Below are 20,902 nucleotides of genomic sequence, written 5' to 3'. Positions count from 1 at the left end.
CAAGTTATACATAAACTGGCTAGGTGAGACAAAGCGAGAGCTACCTTTTTGACCCCTTCTCTATGACATCCATATGCCCAAATAGGACATATAAAGTGATTGAGCATATTCAGTTGAATAAAAGACAGTGTGTATTGTTCCTAGATGGGGATGCTGCACCTGGCAAGGAAGGTATTTATTTATTTACTTACATATATGGCAAGTAATAACTGTGGTATGTGCATTGATATCTATGTAGGTAGGTCATCCATATACACTGCCATATGTGTAAGTAAATAAACACAACCCCACAATGGCGCACGTTTTCAGACACTTTTCTCTTTCTTATGTCACCTATTGGCTGGCTTTATAAAACTATTTTATAAAAGAATGGCCCGCACCATTAAAGGAGTTGTCCACCTTCTGACAAATGATGACCTATCCACCGGATAGGTCATAAGTATATCATCGGTGCGGGCCCGACACCCGGACTCCTCACCGATAAGCTGTTCTGGTGGTCTGCGGGCACTGGACATTATGGCACATAATGCTATGTACGGAGCCCGGAAGCAGTTGGCTCCACCATACATAGCATAGTGAACGTGCTGCAAAACTGCAGGTCTGCTCCTATTCGCTTGAATAGGAGCAGAGCTGCCGTATTGTAGCTCGGCCGCAGTTCCGTGGCCGGAGCCAAGTGCTTCGGGCATGTACCTCCGGTGCATGGAGGCACCAGACTGTGCGGGGCCCAGGTGTCGGATCCTCGTGTGTGTGTGTGTGTGTGTGTGTGTACACATATATATATATATATATATATATATACACACACACACACACAGTGTGGTGTTAGTGTGAATTGTATATAGGGTGTTTCGTTTCTAAATTTTTGTGTGTGAAATTATTTCCCACCCATAGAGCCCTCCGCAGTAAGTCAAATGCTCAGAACCCCCCTGCAGTATAATCTCCCCCCATAGAACCCTCAGTAGTTATTATACTGCAAGGGGGGTCAGAGCATCTGAATGACTGCTGAAGGTTCTATGGGGGGGGGATGACTCCCCCCCCCCCCCCCCACCCCAGAGCCATAAGAGTCAGACGCTCAGACCCTCGAATAGAGCACTCAGCAGTCAGTCAGACGCACTGGGGAGGGGTGTCTGACTGCTTCAAGGGTAACTAAACTTTTTTTTTTAAATTGACATGTCATAGTGACATGTCAATTCTGATTGGTGGGGGTCTGGAAACTGAGACCCCACCAATCGCTATAACAAAGTGGCAGAAGTTCTCAGGTGAGTGATGAGCCACTTTGTTTCTGATCGTCTTTCCTCTGATAGCCGGCAAGTGGTGTACGCACTCAATAGAAAGTCTATGAGTCCGTACACCGCTCCAAGGAAAGATGATCAGAGATTAAGTGGAACAGCAGCGCTCACCAGAGCACTTCTGCCACTTTGTTTTAGTGGTCGTGGGGGTCCCAGTGATTGGACCCCTATCGATCAAAACTGAATTAATGTATGGGCCTGGGGTCTTAATTTGCTTAGGGGTTTGGTCTGGGGTATAAAACAATTTAGGGTGTTTCGTTTCTGAATTTTTGTGTTGCTATAGATGCTGAAAATGGCTGCAGAATCGAGGGGAAAAGATTTCTCATCCGGAAACTCTGCAGTCAACAGGAGAAGTCACCATAGCGGTCTCTGTCAGATGGAGAAGAGAAGAAAAGAGAACGACTCCCATCAGAGAAGAAATCACTCGTGAGTACTTTGATTTATATAAGATCTGTCCCCCTTTCCAGACATGTCTGTTATAGGAAATCCTTGTATTCTTATAAAAAGTCTTTGTGTACCCAGTACTAATAGACAAATGCATGTTACCATTCCCATTGTCAAAAGGATGTGCGATACACTGTGATACTGTCAGCAATGGTTGGAGACTGTCAGTATGTAGGGACACAGCTCTTTGACAAGGGGAATCGTAGCACTCATTTGTCAATGCTCACACAGAAAGGTGGTGTTCACTATAGGCAGAGCGGCGGTGGTGGCGAAAGGGGGCCCAAGCTTGTGCAACAGCCCAGGGCACATGGTCTACTTAATCGGGCCTTATTGTTCCTATTCTAGTCTTGTTATAATGTAGTACCTTATTGCATTGGATTGCCCCACTGGAACCCCCTTTCTTTATTGTACTCTCGTGGTTTAATTTCCTATGTAATCACTTGATATTCCATGTTCTGAGCGAAGAGAAAATGCAAAGGAAAAAGTCCCTATGTGAACCCAGGGAAACTGAAACAGGGGAAGTAATCCATAGAAACAAGCCTATGCCCGATTACATTATGTAATATCATAATATCGGCATGATAGAAGAGTGGGCTTCCTGTAGACGTTACACGGTATAGAGTTAGCGCCATCAATATGTTAACCCAGGATACACTGAGTTTATGAATTTCTGTCATGAGCATTACTTCCAAAGCACAGGGAAAAAATAAACACAAAAGTTTATGGCAAATTCAATATAGTAAATGTTAGCATGGCGCTTTTAGGGAAATATCTAAAATATTATGAGATTATTTATAGCCGGGCGCCCTTGACACTCTGCAATGCTGCTAAGGCAAATTACTGTTTTATAAACACCATGGATATTACATTTATGGGAATAAAGATGCTTTTAAATTCTCACATCCCAGCTCACATTAACCTTTCTGACTGCCAATGTTTAGAAAATTATCACGTTCTGAGATCTAAATGAAATCCTTTAGACATTATGATACACACATACATACATCCCATCATCTTACAAATAAACACCTACATCTATATAGTATGTATATACGTGCGGGACTTTTAATACCTATATCTGGACATGAAGGTGCACCAGTTAAATGACTCCATATCAATTCCTTAGAAATTATGCATTCCTGCAGGTGTGAGGGGTTGGTTTCTCAACTCCAGTCCTCAAGTATCTCCTCCCACCACCCCCCCCCCCCTCCAAAAAAAGTAATTTTCATGAAAAAAAAAAAAAGATGTTTCTCTAAGGGGTTGCTGGGTTCACACAACCTATTTTCAGGCGTAAACGAGGCGTATTATGCCTCGATTTACGCCTGAAAATAGGGCTACAATACGTTGGCAAACATCTGCCCATTCATTTGAATGGGTTTGCCGACGTACTGTGCAGACGACCTGTAATTTACGCGTCGTCGTTTGACAGCTGTCAAACGACGACGCGTAAATTGACTGCCTCATCAAAGAAGTGCAGGGCACTTCTTTGCAACGTAATTTGAGCCGTTCTTCATTGTCAATGAAGTTCTTCAAGTCAATGAAGAGCAGCTCAAGATTTACGAGCATCACAGACGCCTCGCATAATGGGAGGAGCTTTTACGTCTGAAACGAGGCAGCTGTTTTCTCCTGAAAACAGTCTGTCTTTTCAGACGTAAAAGACAGTTCACGTGTGCACATACCCTAACAGTGTAAATGTCGTTTCAGGAAACTTGACATGTCAGTTTTGATCAGTGGGGATCTGGGTGCCTAGACCCCCATCGATCGCTGAAACAAATGGGCAGAAGCGCTCACCCAGAGTTCTTTGCCTCTTCCGCTGCAGTCAGTAATCAAAGTATGCCCGAAGATGAGCTCACATAGAAAGTCTACGAGCACATCTACAGCCTGATGATGCGCTTAGTCTATGTGAGCCTGCATCCAGGCATACTAGGATTGCTGATTGCAATGGAAAGGGGCAAAGCACTTGCAGTGAGTGCTTCTGCCCGTTAGTTTTAGTGATCGATGGGGGTCTAGGTACCCAGATCCCCACTGATCCAAACTTCTGACGTGTCACACGTTTGCTTAAAGGGGCTGTCCACTACTGGACAACTGATGACCTATCCCCCGGCTGATGATCTGTGGGGGTCTGACACCCGAACAGGATGTTATTGCCCATTATGTACTGCAGCTCTGTACATAGCATAGCGGACATACTGCAGCTCTGCTCCTTCCAAACATTCAAGTGAATAGAAGAACTGCTGTTCGGCAGCACGGCCACTATGCAATATACAGAGCCAACTGCTTCTGACTCCGTACATCGCATAATGGGCAACAACATCATGTGACTGGAGGCAGCCACTCCAGGCAGCGGCTTTAGGGTAGGAACATACACAGCGTAAGCACTGCGGAAAATCTGCACCGTATTACAGTAGCAGCAGTGTGGGTGAGATTTCAACAAATCTCATCCCCCACACTTCGGTAAATATCCGCCAAAAAAAACGCACATAAATTGACCTGTGGTGCGGTTACTTCCACCGCAGCACGTCAATTAATTCTGTGGATACGCAACTCTGTTGCAGGTTTACAAATTAGATTCAAAGGGGTGCTTAAAGGAACAGTGTCATCACAAATTATTTTTTTATATGTTAAAGATGTTAGTGCTTTATTAAAAACGTTTATATTCATTTGTGTGTTTGTGTTTTACTTTTTCTTATTTTTACACTTTTTCTTCCCTATGGGGGCTGCCATTTTTTGTTCCATTTCTGTCTGTGTCGATTAACGACACATACAGACATGGAATACGGCAGCCACAGTCCCATAGGGACTGCGAACGGCTCCCGTCCCATTGACTTCAGTGTACGGCGTCTGTGTGGGAACTGCGCATGCGCCGCTCCCACACAGTCCAATTCGAAATTGGCGCCGTCCGGCGCCATTTTCCTGTGGACCGGAAGTCGCGGCCGGACAGTAATATTACTACTTCCGGTCGCGGCTTCCGGATTTGTGCACTTGGACCAGCGGCAGCAAACGGAGCGGAAGGGCCGGAGGGAGCCGCGGCGGCAGGAGCAGGTAAGAGATTTCAATGTATGTTCGTGTTTGTGCGTGTTTACTACTGTATGTAAACCTACTACACTGTGTGTTAGCTCAAAAAATGGCGACACACAGTGTAGGAGGTTACACTGTTCAAACCCCTCGTTTATCCCGGCACTAGCCAGGATAAAGGAGGGGGGGATGCTGAGAGCTCACTAGAGCGAGGGCTTTTAACCCATTGTTGCAATGCTGCAATTTTGGGAATAGCTCCATCTAGTGACCAAAAATGGGTAGTATTATAAATTAGAATTAATTTATAATATTTCCTGACTATTTCCTGACTCGTGAAAAAAATAAAAAAAATTTGAACAATGTTTAATCACCCACACACTAAATGTTTAATTTTTAAAAAAAAAACATGTTTTTCTGGCAACACATTCCCTTTAAGGGGGGCGCATGCGCGCAGCTGAACATGGTGGACGCGTTCTAACCAGGCTCCGCACCTCGTGAAGGCATCCCAGCATATATATCGCTAACAGCAGACATCGAGACCCATAAAAGAAAGGAGAGGTACCTTAGAGGCCCGGGCATCCACCTATGGCCAGAGGGAGCGGAAGACGGGGTAAGCAAACCCAGGCTCAGAGGTCCGTGGCAGACATGCTGATGGCGGCGCCGAACATGGCGGAGCAAGGCCTGCTGCAACAGCAGCAGGTGACACAGATAGAGCCCAGCACATCGGTGTTATCACAGGATTATCCTGTGCTCCTGTGGGAGCATGGCAGTGCATCACTATCGCAGGCACAGGAGGATTTACAAGCAGAGGGCCCGATCCCAGACCTGGGACTGCCGCAGCCAGCGCCCGTTCACGTGCCACAGCACTCGCCCATGCCGCCGGCCATTACTTCCGGATTGACAGAGGACGCCATCTTTTCCTGCATATCGAGAGCTATGCAAGCTCAGATGGGGGAAATAAGCTCCAAGATAGCCGCTGTACACCAAGATTTACACAAAGTGGGGGCTCATATGCAGGCTATTGAAACCAAAATGACCTCCATAACTGCAAGAGTTAACCAGAATACCAGATTTATGGAGGACCTGCAGGAGCAATTGGAGGAGGCGAACACCAGAATTGAGGACCTGGAAAACAGATCCCGACGCTATAATTTCAGGATCAGAGGAGTCCCGGAATCTCAGACGGAGGTACCGGCGGTGGTTCGTATGCTACTCACTACCTTGATACCTGATATATCGGAATCACATATGGAAATTGACCGGGCCCATAGAGCATTGACGGCCATGAGGAGGGATGGACTTCCCAGAGATATTATAGTGAAACTCCACTATTATTCGATTAAGGAGAAAGTGATGGAAAGAGCTAGGAAGCTTCCGGTGATCACCATTTGTAATACAGTGGTGCAGATATTTGCTGATCTGGCTCCCCAAACCATTCAAAAAAGGCGGATGCTTCGTCCTATCCTGCAGACCCTCAAACACCATGCTATCCCATACCGGTGGGCATTCCCATTTCGTCTCCTTTTCATGCGCAATAATAGGCAATATGGCTTCTCTACGCTACAGGAAGGAGAGGATCTGCTGAGGGACTTACATATTCTACCATCCCAGGATAAGTCTAGCTCCTCCCGACTCCCTATACAGGATCCCCCGTTGTCACCAATATGGCGCACCCAAGGAGGCCGTCCAGAGGTACCTCGGGAACAGAGGGTGGACTCTCGTCGGCAACAATTGAATCCGCCATGACGGATAGGAGGTCAAATATAGAAGCAGTTAGTTTCTTTTTCTTTCTTTTTCTTTATTCTTCATATCGGCCGGAGATGTCTTCAGACAACACTGATGCTGAGTTTCAGCCGGATACCGCCAGTTGCAGTTCTCAGCGGACTGTGAGCCGGGGATCCATACGTTGGGGTGGATGAGGGGATTTTCTTTTGTTTCTTTGGATTCCCACTTATAGTAATGAAAGTTTGTTTATAAGCTGGCCCGAAAAAGGCGAGGAAGGTTCTTGATGTGTCAAGGTCGCAGTGAGTTGGTATCCCGGCTACAGATATGTTCGTTTAAAAATGTGAAGTTTGCTTTACCTTATATTTAACATGTGAATGCCTATTATGCTCAGGGATGATATAGGTTAAGGGGTTGAATGTCTGGGTATATATTTTCGGAAATGCTGTGCCTTCACGACGGTCTGCTGCCCCCCTTTTCGCAGTCTTTTCTTGACTGCCTAGTCGGTAGACTATGTTCGGTACTATTGATACTTTGTGTCTGTCCTATTTTTGTTCTGTCTTTTACTCCCTTCCCTTTCCCTTCTTTCCTATTTCTGACCTTTGTCTCTATGGCTGGATCCCAATCAGCACATGGTTCTACCTCCTGCTCTATGATGGCGGTCCTGGAATCTGCTAAGACCTATAGTTTACTCACACATAATGTGCAGGGCCTTAATTCCCCGATCAAGCGTCGAAAAGCTTTCTTGTACTATAAATCCTCTCATGTTGATATACTATTTCTACAGGAAACGCATTTCTCTACCTCCTCTGCTCCATCGTACTTTCATAGACACTACTCACAAAAATTTTTGGCTAGTGCCTCTACTAAGCACAGGGGAGTGGGCATATGGTTGTCTCGGTCGGTCCCATTTACACCTCACAAAACGATCTCTGACCCGGATGGCAGGTACATCCTGGTCTCGGGTCTGTTACACGAATCTCCAATAACCTTTAACTACTATGCCCCGAACTCCAATCAACCGGCGTTCTTCCAAGGCATGTAGCGCAAGCTCCACTCATCGATAGAGGGCCCGATAATTATGGGTGGGGATTCTAATATCGCCTTGGACGCGTCCATGGATAAATCCCACGCATCCAAGGTGCGACTTATTCCTCCTACGTCAACCAGCATACAAGTAGCACGTTTCTTTCATTCGATGGATGTCATAGATGTCTGGCGGGATTTTAATCCCACAGCAAGGGATTATACTTATTTCTCCCCAAACCATAATATTCACACCCGTATTGATCATGTTATGATGTCAACTAGCTTACTCCCTAAGGTCACGGATGCTAGGATTTTGGCTACACCCTGGTCTGATCATGACCCGATTGTGGTTCGGCTGTCAGATTTATGTGGGAGACCGCCTATCTCCTCTTGGAGATTGAATGAGTCACTACTATCGGATCAGGAGATAGTTAAAGAAATCCAAAGGGATTTGGACACATATTTTCTACTTAATAAGGCACCAGACACCTCAATTATGTCCAATTGGGCGGCTCACAAAGCAGTGATTAGGGGGAAATTCATTCAGATAGCCTCGCGTAATAAGAAACGGTTGAAAGAGGTACTGGCGTTAAAGGAGAGGAAGTTTGCGGATCTGTCCAAGCAATTTAAAATAGACTCCTCAGCAGATATTAAAGCAAAATTAGCGGAAGCTAGAACAGAATTAAATTTATGTCTGACAAGCTGGGCGGAAAAAAGTCTGCGATGGTCACAACATAAGTTTTTTTCACAAGGGGATAAACCTGGAACATTACTCTCTAGACGCCTCACGCCCCGATTTAACACCTCAACACCACCGAAATTGCGATTGGCGGATGGATCTTTATCACAGAACCACACAAAAGTTTTAAAGGCCTTTCAGGATTTTTATTCAGCTTTGTACTCAGCACCACCTCAGTTTGATAAAAATAGGGCTAAGGTCTTGCTGGAAACAACATTCCCTACTAAACTTTCCCAAGGGGATAGAGAAACACTGGATGCTGAATTTAGTTTGGAAGAGGTATTGGATGTTATTAAAAATCTGAAGGCTCACAAAGCCCCGGGGCCAGATGGGTTTTCCTCAGGTTATTACAAACACTTTAGGGAGGTCTTGGCCCCGCACATGGTTGAACTGTTCAATGCTTATCGGGAGGGTAATAATTTGCCTCCTTTTTCGAATTTAGCTTACATACATTTAATTCCCAAACCTCATAAGGATCATACAGACCAGGCCAACTATCGCCCGATATCCCTTCTGGATGTGGATCTTAAGATGACAAAAATTCTGGCGGTTAGATTGAATTCCTTCCTCGCCACATATATACATAAGGACCAGGCGGGATTTATACCCCTCCGCCAGGCGGAGGACCAGACGAGACGGGCTGTGGACATTATCTCAGCTGTTCGTTCGGGGTGGGATGGTACTTTCGGACGTCAAAGTATGTTATTAAGCCTTGACCTTCAGAAAGCCTTTGACTCGCTATCCTGGGACTATTTGTTTTATGTCCTTGAAAGAATGGGCTTCGGTTCAGGCTTTTTGTCTATTCTTAAGATCTTATATTGTCTTCCTACAGCAAAAATAAATTCTAGGGGATTTATGTCGGGAGCCTTTCCAATATGCAGAGGAACGCGACAGGGGTGCCCGCTATCGCCTTCCCTGTTTGCGCTGGCTATTGAGCCGTTGGCCAATCTCATACGAAATTCTCCCGACATTAGGGGGGTGAAGGTGGGAGGAGTAGAACATAAATGTGCCTTGTTTGCGGATGACATTCTGCTTTTCATATCGACACCTCTCACATCCTTGCTGAATCTCTTTCATATTCTTGATCAGTTTGGCAAGCTGTCTGGGCTTAAGGTCAACCACTCCAAGTCGGTGGCAATGAATCTTACATTGCCAATCGGGGTAGTGAAGCTCCTAAAACTTAACTTTGATTTTCATTGGGATGCACGTAGATTGACGTATTTAGGTATCAAATTGACGCCCACCATAGAGTCCCTCTACAAGGACAACTTCCCTCCACTTTTTCAACAAATAGCTACAGATCTCACTAGATGGTCCCCTCTTAATCTCAAGGTTTGGTCGTATTGCCTCCATCAAAATGACGATATTGCCCAGATTGCTATATTATTTTCCCACGCTCCCTATTGTGGTCCCTCAGAAGGCGCTTAGACAAATCCAAGGGCTCATTATGTCGTTTATTTGGGGTTCTAAAAGACCGAGAATACAGAGACAAACATTATTTACCCCTAAAACTGCGGGGGGTCTGGGGGTTCCCAATATCCAACATTACTACCATGCAGCACGTCTGGCGCAGTTTACAGATATGTATGAGAGACCATACTGCCCCCAGTGGACGCAAATTGAAACGGCCGCATGTACCAGTTTCCCGCTGGAAACGTTACTGTGGATGGAGTCCTCGGACAGGCCTCCGGTTCTCTCCCCTGTGCTTTCTCAGATGTTACAGCTGTGGGACTCGCTTAGAAAGAGATTTCATATTAAATCACCCCATAATCCGCTCATGACTATCACGGGTAATTCTGCCTTTCCTCCGGGTCTGCGTAGAATGGAATTCCGGTGGTGGCTCAATAAGGGGTTTTACAGGATTAAGGACTTCTTTATAGGGGGGGGACATTAGAACTTTGGATTACTTTAAGGACTCACACTCCATGCCCCCATCGGAGCATTTTAGATACATCCAGATACACCATTTCTTGTTGGACTGGAAATCCAGACTGGGGGACATCAGTACATTGACCACTTTTGAACGGCTGTGCTGGCTTTCTGGCCTACGACGTAAAATATCCACGATATATTCCGATCTGGTTACTCCGGAAGGTAAACTCCCTTACATGACTCGATGGGAACACGATTTAGGTACGGGGGTGGAATTGGAGCAGTGGCGGGAGATGGCATGTACGACCTCGAAACTATCTATCAATACATCCTTGGTGGAAGCGGGTTATAAGGTATTAATGAGATGGTATATGGTCCCTACTCGTATAGCTCGATTTAACCCATCGGTGGATATGCACTGCTTTAGACAATGTGGTGCGGAGGGCACGCTAATGCATATTCTATGGGAGTGCCCAATGGTTGCCACCTTTTGGAACCAGGTATACCAGCTTATTAACACAGTGATCCAAGTCAAACCCCCCAAGGATGTGATTACGGCACTGCTATGCGGTCCTATTCCGGAGGTTCGGGCCCCCGCACGTAAATTTCTCCGATATGTGTTCCTGGCAGCTAAAATAACTATTGCTAGGGCTTGGCGAACACCCACGTTGTCTATGGATATGTTGATCGCTAAGATCTCATGGATAATGGTTAATGACCGCCTAACACATCTGCTGGCTGGTACATTAGACAAATTTGATGCCATTTGGGAACCATGGAGGAATCACACATCTTCGTGAAAACATAGAGATGGTTATGAAACCCTTCTACCCTACACCTTTCCTTCCCCCCCTCCTTATCCTTCTTTTGATTATTGTGTGTTTTTTGTTTTTTTTTCTTTTTCTCTCTCTTATCTTTCTCCCATAGAGGCCACGTTAAGGTACTCTATAAAGTAATGTGATGTCAAGGATAGTTACCTATGTTAGCAATGAATACATTTATATACTATATATTTGGCAGGAGTGTTGACATCATGACAGATATATAATGTGAGATTTATTGGAGGCCATGTTGGTCTAATACTTTGTTTAATTGTATTACTGAAATGCAAAAGTTGAGACTCTGCGAGTCTGTGTTATTACTATATTATTATTTTACAAAACTGTTTAATAAAAAACTATTGAAAACAAAGGGGTGCTTAAACCCGCAACACACACTGCAGTTGCGTTTTTTGGCGGTGCACCGCTATGATTCCGCTGCAAATATAGCAAGTAAGAAAAAAAAATAATAATAATAGTTATACTTACCCAGAGTTCCCTGCTTCTTCTCCAGTCCGGTCTCCCGGGATGACTTGTAGGCCATGTGACCGCTGCAGTCAATCACAGGCTGCAGCGTCACATGGCCTGCAACATCATCCCAGGAGGCCGGACTAGGCGCCGCGAAGAGGGAGAGGGTAAGTATGAACAGATTTTTTTTTTTTCCTGGCGCCCCTTCGTAGCGGAAATTCCGCTTGAAAAACGCATCACAATGTGGTGCCATTTTCCATCCGGCATTCCCTGCGATGTTCAGGGCGGATACGCTGCGCAGCTTAACGCAGTGTATCCACACTGAGTATGTTGTGTGTGTTCCTATCTAACGATGCGGGGTCCAGGTGTCTGACTCGCACCGATGATATACTCATGACCTATCTGGTGGATAGGTCAACAGTTGTCCGGTAGTGGACAACCCCTTTAAATGACAGTTAAGGCTCTTTAGCACAGGCCAATGATCAGGCATATGAACGCTCGTTCCCGATCATTGACCTGTGTAAACAGGGCAAGGGTCAGCCGATCAAGGAGCAAACGCTCGTTCATCAGCTGGTCGGATGTTTTATGCAGACAATAAAATGGTCGCAAGTCGGCAACACATCTCCCTGTCAAAACAGGGAGCTGTGTTGCCGACATGATGGAAATGTATGGGGACAAACGATCGTAGTAACAATTGATCATCTCAATACATAACCAATAATTGCTCCTTGTGAAAGGAGCAAATGAGCGCCAATGTCGTGTTGATCAGTGCTTGTTTTCACAGCCCATATTGGGCTGTGTAAAAGAACCCTTACTCTTTAACCATTATCAGCATCATTTAGTAGCATAGGAAGGTGAATTCTCTCTATCCAAGGTATAGCATCCTAGGGGAGAGATCCACTAAAAACTCAGAGCCCTAATTGTGCTGCTTTTTTCACAATTAAAAGGGAATTTTTTTTAATGGGAAAGCCATTTTTGAACTAAGGCCTAAAGCACATGGCAGAGCTGTGTGCAGGCAGGGAGGAATATAGAGTTCCTACTGCTCCACACTAGAGCCTTAGGCACCATATGGTGGCACTCGAAGTGCCTATGTATGGTACTATATTACGGCATACAAAAGGAACATTATGGCCCTATAGGCTCCTGTGGGCGTCATAATATGGCTCTGTACAACTTAGAGCTTTGAAAGAGCTGTAATACATGAGGCCTTAGGAAAACAAACCAGTGTTGCAATAAAGCGTAACTTCTATGCAAATTGAGCATTCCAGCAGGATTACCTGGCCACATCTATGACACCTTACATACTAAAGTGTTGTGAGTGCCAAACGAGCAATTGGGAGCTATTCTGGCATCATCTAGTACTCTGGCCATGAATATTGCATAGCGGTCGTCGCAGCTTTTTTTGTTACATAGGGTGTATATAGGACCCCGTGGGTTCTGCAAAAAATGGGGGTGAGAGGATGCTAGATGCTCAGGGGGAAAAAGCAGATATGCTACAAATGTTCTGGACTTGTGGGTCTCTAGGAGCCTTATGGGGGGGAGCTATTGGCTCTGGTTAGAACAGTGTATGATGTGAATCGTCCGGCAGACCCGAAAGTGATGATTTTGGGCTATGTAAGTGATCTGGATGGGGATAAGATGGAATGCTTGGCAATCGCTAAGATATTATAGCACGTTAGGAAAACTATAGCTAAGCATTGGCTGGATGCCGGACCACCGACGCAGAGGGAAATCACCGGGGCAATAAATCACACCATCTTAATGGAACAAAAAATATATTATAAATGAGGGAACATTAAAAAAAGAGAAAAAAAATGGGGTAAATGTATGGCTCGCTCAGAGTTGGTGTCTATGGAGGTGCCCAGACTATGAAAGTCAATATAAGGGGTGGTTGTGGATGTGTGTGAGGAACTGGAGGTGATGGAGTTCATCATTTTTCTGAAGATAGTGACCATATGTACAATTAGATGTTCTGTGTCGAATCGGGACACAAAGTAAAGGTAAATGTACATTGCTAGGGATTCGGGAACCTGTGACTGCGGACCTATTGATGCTAAATTTATATTGAGCGTGCTTTCTAGCATGCGGTTTGTCCTAAGGTTAAAGGGATTTGTCCTGGTGATAAACCCCTTTAAAGTTGAGAATCCATCAATAGACCGCAAAAATCACGTCTCCATGTGTGCCATGTACAATGTAACATCTGGACTCTGCATGGCCAAAAAGCAGTATGTAAATTCAGCCTTAAAAATAATGGAGTTGGCTCTGTGGCTGCGCTGGAGATATCTGGGAGATTTGCGATTCAGACATATTCCTATTGAAATAGATTCAGCACAACACTGGCTTATTCAGAAAAGATCACATCAAGTATGTACAGCTGAAATTAAACCAGGAAGCCTACAAATTGGAGGTAGCTGCAGGCTTGTTACAGGCGCAGCTCCACAAAGCCATCCTTTCAATAATGTTTGAATAGGGATCGCGTTTGAACACGATGGGTTTTTTATATAAAACGCACACAAGGGAAAAAAAAAGAGAATATAATGTAAATACGATTTGCTATGCCATGCAAAATCCTAGCCCAGGGCCGTATAACACGGGAGGCAAAATCATTTTTCAAACGCCTTGGAAGGAAAAAGTAGAAAAAGCAAGGGACTGAGTAAATCAAGACATCCGCACTTGGAGAAAATGAACTAGCCTGAAATAAAAATCCTTAGCCGCTTCTCAGTTGTGAGGATTTGCTACACAATAACTAAACCGATCATCCAGAGCACACTTGGAGCTATTTCATTCACTGGTTATATTGTTCTGTAATGTAATGCTGCAACCTGCGGCATTGGCTGCTTCTTTACAAAAGTCCTTTTATTTTTATTATTTGATTATTTGGCACTCATACCGTACAATCATTTATGGGTTAGTTGTGCTTCCTTTTGAACAATAAAACATTTGTTTGTAGGAGGCTGTATGGCAGCACAAGGCGTCCCTAGGACTATCCTACAAAAGTTTGCTGATGTATGATGTTCTATGTGGTGCCATTCTCTCCCAGAAGCAATGTCTGTAATGGCAATACAGGATTCGATGGAGCATGCCACAATTGGGGACTATTTATCAATGATCGGCAAGCGAGCTTTCATATGAACGCTCGTTCCCGAACATGATCAGCCGTCGAACGAGCAAACGCTTGTTCATCGGCTGATCATATTTTTGCAGCATAAAATATTATCGATGCCGGCAGGAAAAAGGAAAATGTGCAGCCGACATGATGGAAAATGTATGAGTGATCCTATACGTCCCTATACATTACTGATCGGCGCTGATCACCGAGCTGTCTCAATGATCGGCGCTCGTTTTCACAGCCCATATTGGCTGTGTAATAGGACCTTAACTCTATCCGATTAATGCGAAATCTGACAGAAGCCCTATGTATCATATGTGAGGCATACAGACGTACAGTATAGCCCAGACATGGGCAAACTACGGCCCGCGGGCCACATACGGCCCGTTAGGCTTTTTAATCCGGCCCGCCGAACTTGTCCAAATAATAGTAAAAACCTCCTTTTTTTTCCCCTTTCCCTGCAATGCCCACGTTTTCCCAATAGATGGCGCACTCAAAACACATTGACCGTTGTTAACCCCTTAACGCCGAAGGACGGATATATCCGTCCTCAGCAGCTGCTAGTTCGCGCAGGAGGACGGATATATCCGTCCTGTGATCGCGCGGGTACTGACAGTTTACCCACGCGATCAGCGGCAGGAGCACGGCTGTTATACACAGCCTGGCTCCTGCTGCAACTGCCGGAATCGAAGCACGCGCCGATTCCGGCAGTTTAACCCATTAAATGCCGCTGTCAACAGTGACAGCGGCATTTAATGTGTTTGACAGAGGGGGGAACTCCCTCTGTCTCCCGATCGGCGCCCCCGCAAACAAATCGCGGGTCGCCGTCGGGTTTCCATGACAGCCGGGGGTCTAACAAAGACCCCCAGGTCTGTCTTCAGCATCTGCCTGTTAGGCGATGCCAGAGGCATGACCTAACAGGTTGCCTGTCAGTTTTACACTGACAGGCAATAATGCTTTGGTATACGAAGTATACCAAAGCATTATATATGCGATCGGCATATCGCATAGTGAAGTCCCCTGGTGGGACTAAAAAAAAAAAAGTAAAACCGTTAAATAAAGTTTGTGAAAAAAAAAATAAAAAAAATTACAGTCAAAGTCAAATAAAACTACTTTTTTGCCCCAAAAAGTGGTTTTATTTAATAAAACGGTCAAAACAAATCACACATACACATATATGGTATCCCCGCGATCGTAACAACTTGACCAATAAAATGAACACATTAATTAAACCGCCGGATGAACGGCGTCCAAAGAAAACGCAAAAAACAACGGCAAAATTCTCTTTTCTCCCATTCCCCCCATAAAAAATAAAATAAAAGTTCATCTATAAGTCCTATGTACCCCAAAATAGTACTAATGAAAACTACACATTGTCCCGCAAAAATCAATCCCACGTACGGCCACATCGACGGAAAAATAAAAAAATGACGCCTCTTGGAACGCGGCGATGCAAAAACAAGTACTTTTTTTCTAAAAGGGTTTTTATTGTGCAAACGTAGAAAAAACATATAAAACCTTTACACATTTGGTATCCCTGTAATCGTGCCGACCCATAGAATAAAGTTAACATGTTATTTACGCTGCATAGTAAACGGCGTAAATTTATAACGTGAAAATTAATGCTGGAATAGCTGCTTATTTTCAATTCTCTCCTAAAATAAAGTTAATAAAAGTTAATCAATATGTTATAAGCATCTAAAAATGGTACAATTACAAAATACAACTCGTCCCGCAAAAAACAAGCCCTTATATGGCCATGTCGACGGAATAAAAAAAGAGTTACGACTCTTGGAATGCGACCGTGGAAAAACAAAAAATAATCCTTGGTCATTAACGTGCAAAATGGCCCGGTCATTAAGGGGTTAATGTGGCGCGTATTTCTCTTTATTTCACTTTAATTTTCACTTCGTTTCACGTCACCATTAAGCCCTTCGGTTTTCAAAGAGTACAATATCAGCCGTCACTTTGCCACGAAGCATGCAAACTATGCTAGCAAGCAGTCAACACAAGAACGGGCGGCTACTGCTCAGAGGTTGGCAGCTAATTTACAGAGTCAACAGAACTTTTTTCTTGATAAATCACAGTGCGTATGTTATTTTAATCTATTTACATTTCCTTCTCCCAGTATCTGCGAAATAGTATGTAAATGCCATATCTTGCATATTCCTTGAGACAAATTTATTAACTGATAAGGGCTATTTTTCACATTTGAAAGACAGTTAATAAATTGGGTTGTAGTGTTCTTACTGTGCTATGAGGTTTGCACACACTACATTTAATGCTTTAGTATATCCGGCCCAAACACTCCCTCCAAATGCTCCTGGCCCGGCCCCTCTGTCAAATTTTAGAACCCATTGTGGCCCGCGAGTCAAAAAGTTTGCCCACCCCTGGTATAGCCCCATATACTACTATGGGCGTGATATTATGGCTCCATTCTATTCGAAGGTTGTACGGAGCCTTAGTACATGTGGTGTAAAATAGGTGCGGTTCAGAAGGACAGAGTTGTAGAGAATGATAATTATGCTTAAAAAGGACTCGTCAGCTCTTCTGATATGTCGGTTTTTAGTAAATACCAATATTCCCCATGAAATAACAATTCTGGACACCTTATCTTAAAACACTTTAAACCGTTCCATTCCTCTTTTATTCCTCCTGTAAATGTATACACAAATTGACAACTAGCATTACCATTCCCCTGGTCAGTACGATTTGTTTCTACAGTCTGCACAGATTTGACAATGTCAGATGAGGGGAATGCTGATGCCCTGCCTAGTTCTTAATTTATTCATACATTTATAGGCGGAACAACAGAGGAACTGCACAACATAGCTTTCCAAAAAAACATGCTCCAGAATTGTTATTTTATGGTGAATGCAAGTATTTGCTCTCCTGACAGGTCTGTTTTAGTAGTGTAATGACTTCATGTTGAACCCTCTAATAACTTGCAACACAAAACTGCATTTCAAAATTTTTATTTTAAGGCAATTTTCAAAAGAAACAACTGTACACATCATAAATACACTATATACAACAATGAATGTCAGCATCATGATCCAAGGCCAATAAAAACCACAGAAAGAAGTCAATAAAGGGCAATATACGGTTAGATCTTTAATATCAGCTCCTTTAATACCCATAACGTACACGTACTCTGCATCACGTATAGACCATGGAATACATTTCTAGTGAAGTGCAAAAGGACATGGAGACTAAAATGATGAAAAAAGTTAACAGTAAAATTCCTTTAATCTGGCATCTAATAATATTGGATTCCTAGTGGTCTGGCACATGTTTAAAAGGACCAATCTCAAAGTCAGTCTGGAATGGGATGGGTCACGCCACTAGAACTCGGTCATTGAGTCACCCATTTCTTTGAAACATGTTGCTCTTTCAGCACGGGGAGGATGTCAGACTAATGGGATTTTACTATAATACAGAGTCGCTGAGCATTTCTAAAAGCATTTTTCATAGCATGGCCAGATACGTTTCAGGTATTGATTACTCTTGAAAGACCGTAAACCATATTAAAACCACAGAATATACAATATGCATTTACAAAGTCCATACGTAGTGTTACCTCCATGATACACCAAGGATATGCCTGCCTTGTGGTGTGATATATGGGGACAGCAGACTTTCAGTAGTGTACCCGAAATGAAAAAGGGCTCCTATGTCTGTTCTCTTAGAAGCTCTACAAGGAAGGGGCAGATATGACGACTATTTCTAAAGCCGGCCATACATGGGGAAACTTTCATTCCAATGCAATGATGGAGGTGGGGATCCTCCGAAGCATGGAAAGATAAGAGCTTCTGATGATATGGGTTACTACATATCACATAGGGCGAGTTCACACATGACCTAGGCCCTCCTCTTTGTCATATAAAAGGAAGGATTAGACCCGCTTCGTTTAAAGGAACACATCAAGAATAACTTTCACTCTTTAATGCCCAGTGAATGACTTCTCTTTGGGCCTCTAAGACATTGTCCACCTTCCCCAGACCTTGCACTAGGAATTACATAGTGTATCCGTTTTACCTGGACTGTTCCTTTAAGTACTACCAGTTTTTAATATTCCCTTGCCATTCTGGAATTGGAACACAAGGTAGGAGAAAAGTTTTAACCACAGTATTGAACCCTAAGGGTATGTGCACACGGTAGCAGGCTTTTACGTCTGAAAAGACAGACTGTTTTCAGGAGAAAACAGCTGCCTCGTTTCAGTCGTAATCGCTCCTCCTCGCATTTTGCGAGGCTTCTCTGACAGCCGTAAATTTTGAGCTGTGCTTCATTGACTTCAATGAAGAACGGCTCAAATTACATCTGAAAGAAGTGCCCTGCACTTCTTTTGACGAGGCTGTATTTTTATGAATGAATGGGCAGATGTTTGCCGACGTATTGTAGCCCTATTTTCAGGCGTAAATCTAGACATAATACCCCTCGTTTACGCCTGAAAATAGGTCGTGTGAACCCAGCCTTAAGACCAATGTGACAACAGAAAAGTAATTTCAAGTATATACCACTGTCCCAGCACATAGTAACATGTATACTAATGCCTCCACAAGATAGCAGCAGCATTTTTCATACAAGGTAACTATCGAACGCCTGGAGTTTATAATTTGACACGCTGTCCAGCAGCCATTCACGAGTAATCACAAGACATTGGTTCCTCTTCCTCATAGCTGAAAGGAAAAAACAAAACTATGTAAGAACGCTGAAATAGTGGTTTGACGGTTAACGTAAGGCCTTGTTTACATTGAGCAGATTTTGCATTTTATTTTTAAGCCAAAAGCAGAATTATATAAAAGGAATGCCTTATTATAGGTCTGCTCCTGGATCTATTTCTTCTGTTTAAGCCAGAAACAGAACCTAAAAGAATACATGCAAGATCTGCACTGTGTGAACAATGAATAAATAGGGGTTGTCTGGATTAGAAACCCAATTTTCAAACACCCTAGGGTGGATTTTCTTTTCAGGAAATGAAAGAACCACTTGGCATATCCATGCATTACACACAGCCCACTGATTTCAATGGAAACTGTGTAATGCTTAATTTCCCCTGTGGTGGCGCTGCAGGGAAAAGCACTTGCCTCACAGTTTACAGCTGATCGCAGTGGGTCCAAACAAGCAGGACATCCTGTAATGGACCCGAATTTCAAAAAAGAGATTTCCAAAGTAGAAAATTATATTAAGGTAGATTTCACCCCCCAAAAAAATTTGATGCATCCAGTATGGCTAGGGTAGACTTTTTTTTTTTTTCTGTAGTGAGCGATAAATCGCTGTCTATAGTGATACATTAAAGAGGCTCTGTCACCAGATTATAAGTGCCCTGTCTCCTACATAATCTGATCGGCGCTGTAATGTGGATAAGTGTTTTGTATTTTGAAAAACAAGCAATTTTGAGCAAGTTATGCACGATTTTAGATTTATGCTAATTATTTTCTTAATAGACAACTGGGCGTGTTTTAACTTTTTTACCAACTGGGCGTTGTGAAGAGAAGTGTATGACGCTGACCAATCAGCGTCATACACTTCTCGCTATTCATTTTTAGTAGTACACGCAATGCAGCGTGATCTCGCGAGATCACGCTGTGCAGTCACATACTACCACATTAACTTCACTCTCAAGACACTTCGGTAAACAGACATTGCCTCCAGCCAGGACGCAGTATCTATTCACACTCCCGACACTTTGGTAAAGTTTCTGTGAATGACAGCACGGCGTGATCTTGCGAGATCACGCCGTGCTGTGTGAGTAAGTCCACAAGAAACTTTACTGAAGTGTCGGGAGTGTGAATAGACACCGCGTCCTGGCTGGAGGCAATGTCTGTTCACTCAAGACATTATGGGGAGTATGTGACAGTACAGCGTCTGATTGGTCAGCGTCATACACTTCTCTTCACAACGCCCAGTTGGTAAAAAGTAAAAACACGCCCAGTGGCCTATTAAGAAACTAATTAGCATAAATCTATATTTTTCAAAATAAAAACCACTGTTCTCTACATTACAGCGCCGATCAGATTATGTAGGAGATAGGGCACTTATAATCTGGTGACAGAGCCTCTTTAAGCAAGGGCTTTTTATCTCACTTCAGAAAAATTGCTGTGATGTGTCTCTGTCCATAGGATCATAAGATGTCAGGAGCGATTGTGAAGACAAGTGTATAGCTCTGAAATCCCAGCATGTAGCGATTTACTTAAAAAACAAAAAACACAGCCACTAACACTTGACTAAAGCGATTTTGAAGAGATTTTCTAGCTACTCAATGCATTCTATGGGAAGTCTTTTTTCACAGCAATTTTTTTTGTAGTGAGTCTAAAAACGCAGCAAACCGCTGTGTGAATCCAGCCGTAAAGGGACAGATAGACAAAAATATATTTTTCTCTAATCAGTTTTTCGG

General features: G+C 43.7%; 1 protein-coding gene across 1 annotated transcript in view; it reads right to left on the bottom strand.

The window, feature by feature from the left end:
* Nucleotides 1-17,492: 17,492 nt before the first annotated feature.
* Nucleotides 17,493-20,902, bottom strand: part of BRCA1 (BRCA1 DNA repair associated) — a 110,905-nt gene continuing 107,495 nt past the window's right edge. Inside the window, exon 23 of the mRNA XM_075846652.1 lies at nt 17,493-19,184. Within this exon, the coding sequence (XP_075702767.1) occupies nt 19,084-19,184 (101 nt within the window). The 3' untranslated portion in view covers nt 17,493-19,083. The remainder of the gene's footprint in view (nt 19,185-20,902) is intronic.

This window comes from Rhinoderma darwinii, chromosome 13 (genome assembly GCF_050947455.1).
Source record: "Rhinoderma darwinii isolate aRhiDar2 chromosome 13, aRhiDar2.hap1, whole genome shotgun sequence".
Taxonomy (NCBI): Eukaryota; Metazoa; Chordata; class Amphibia; order Anura; family Rhinodermatidae; genus Rhinoderma; species Rhinoderma darwinii.
The sequence above is the reverse complement of the archived record's forward strand: the minus strand, read 5'-3'. Positions and strand labels throughout refer to the sequence as shown.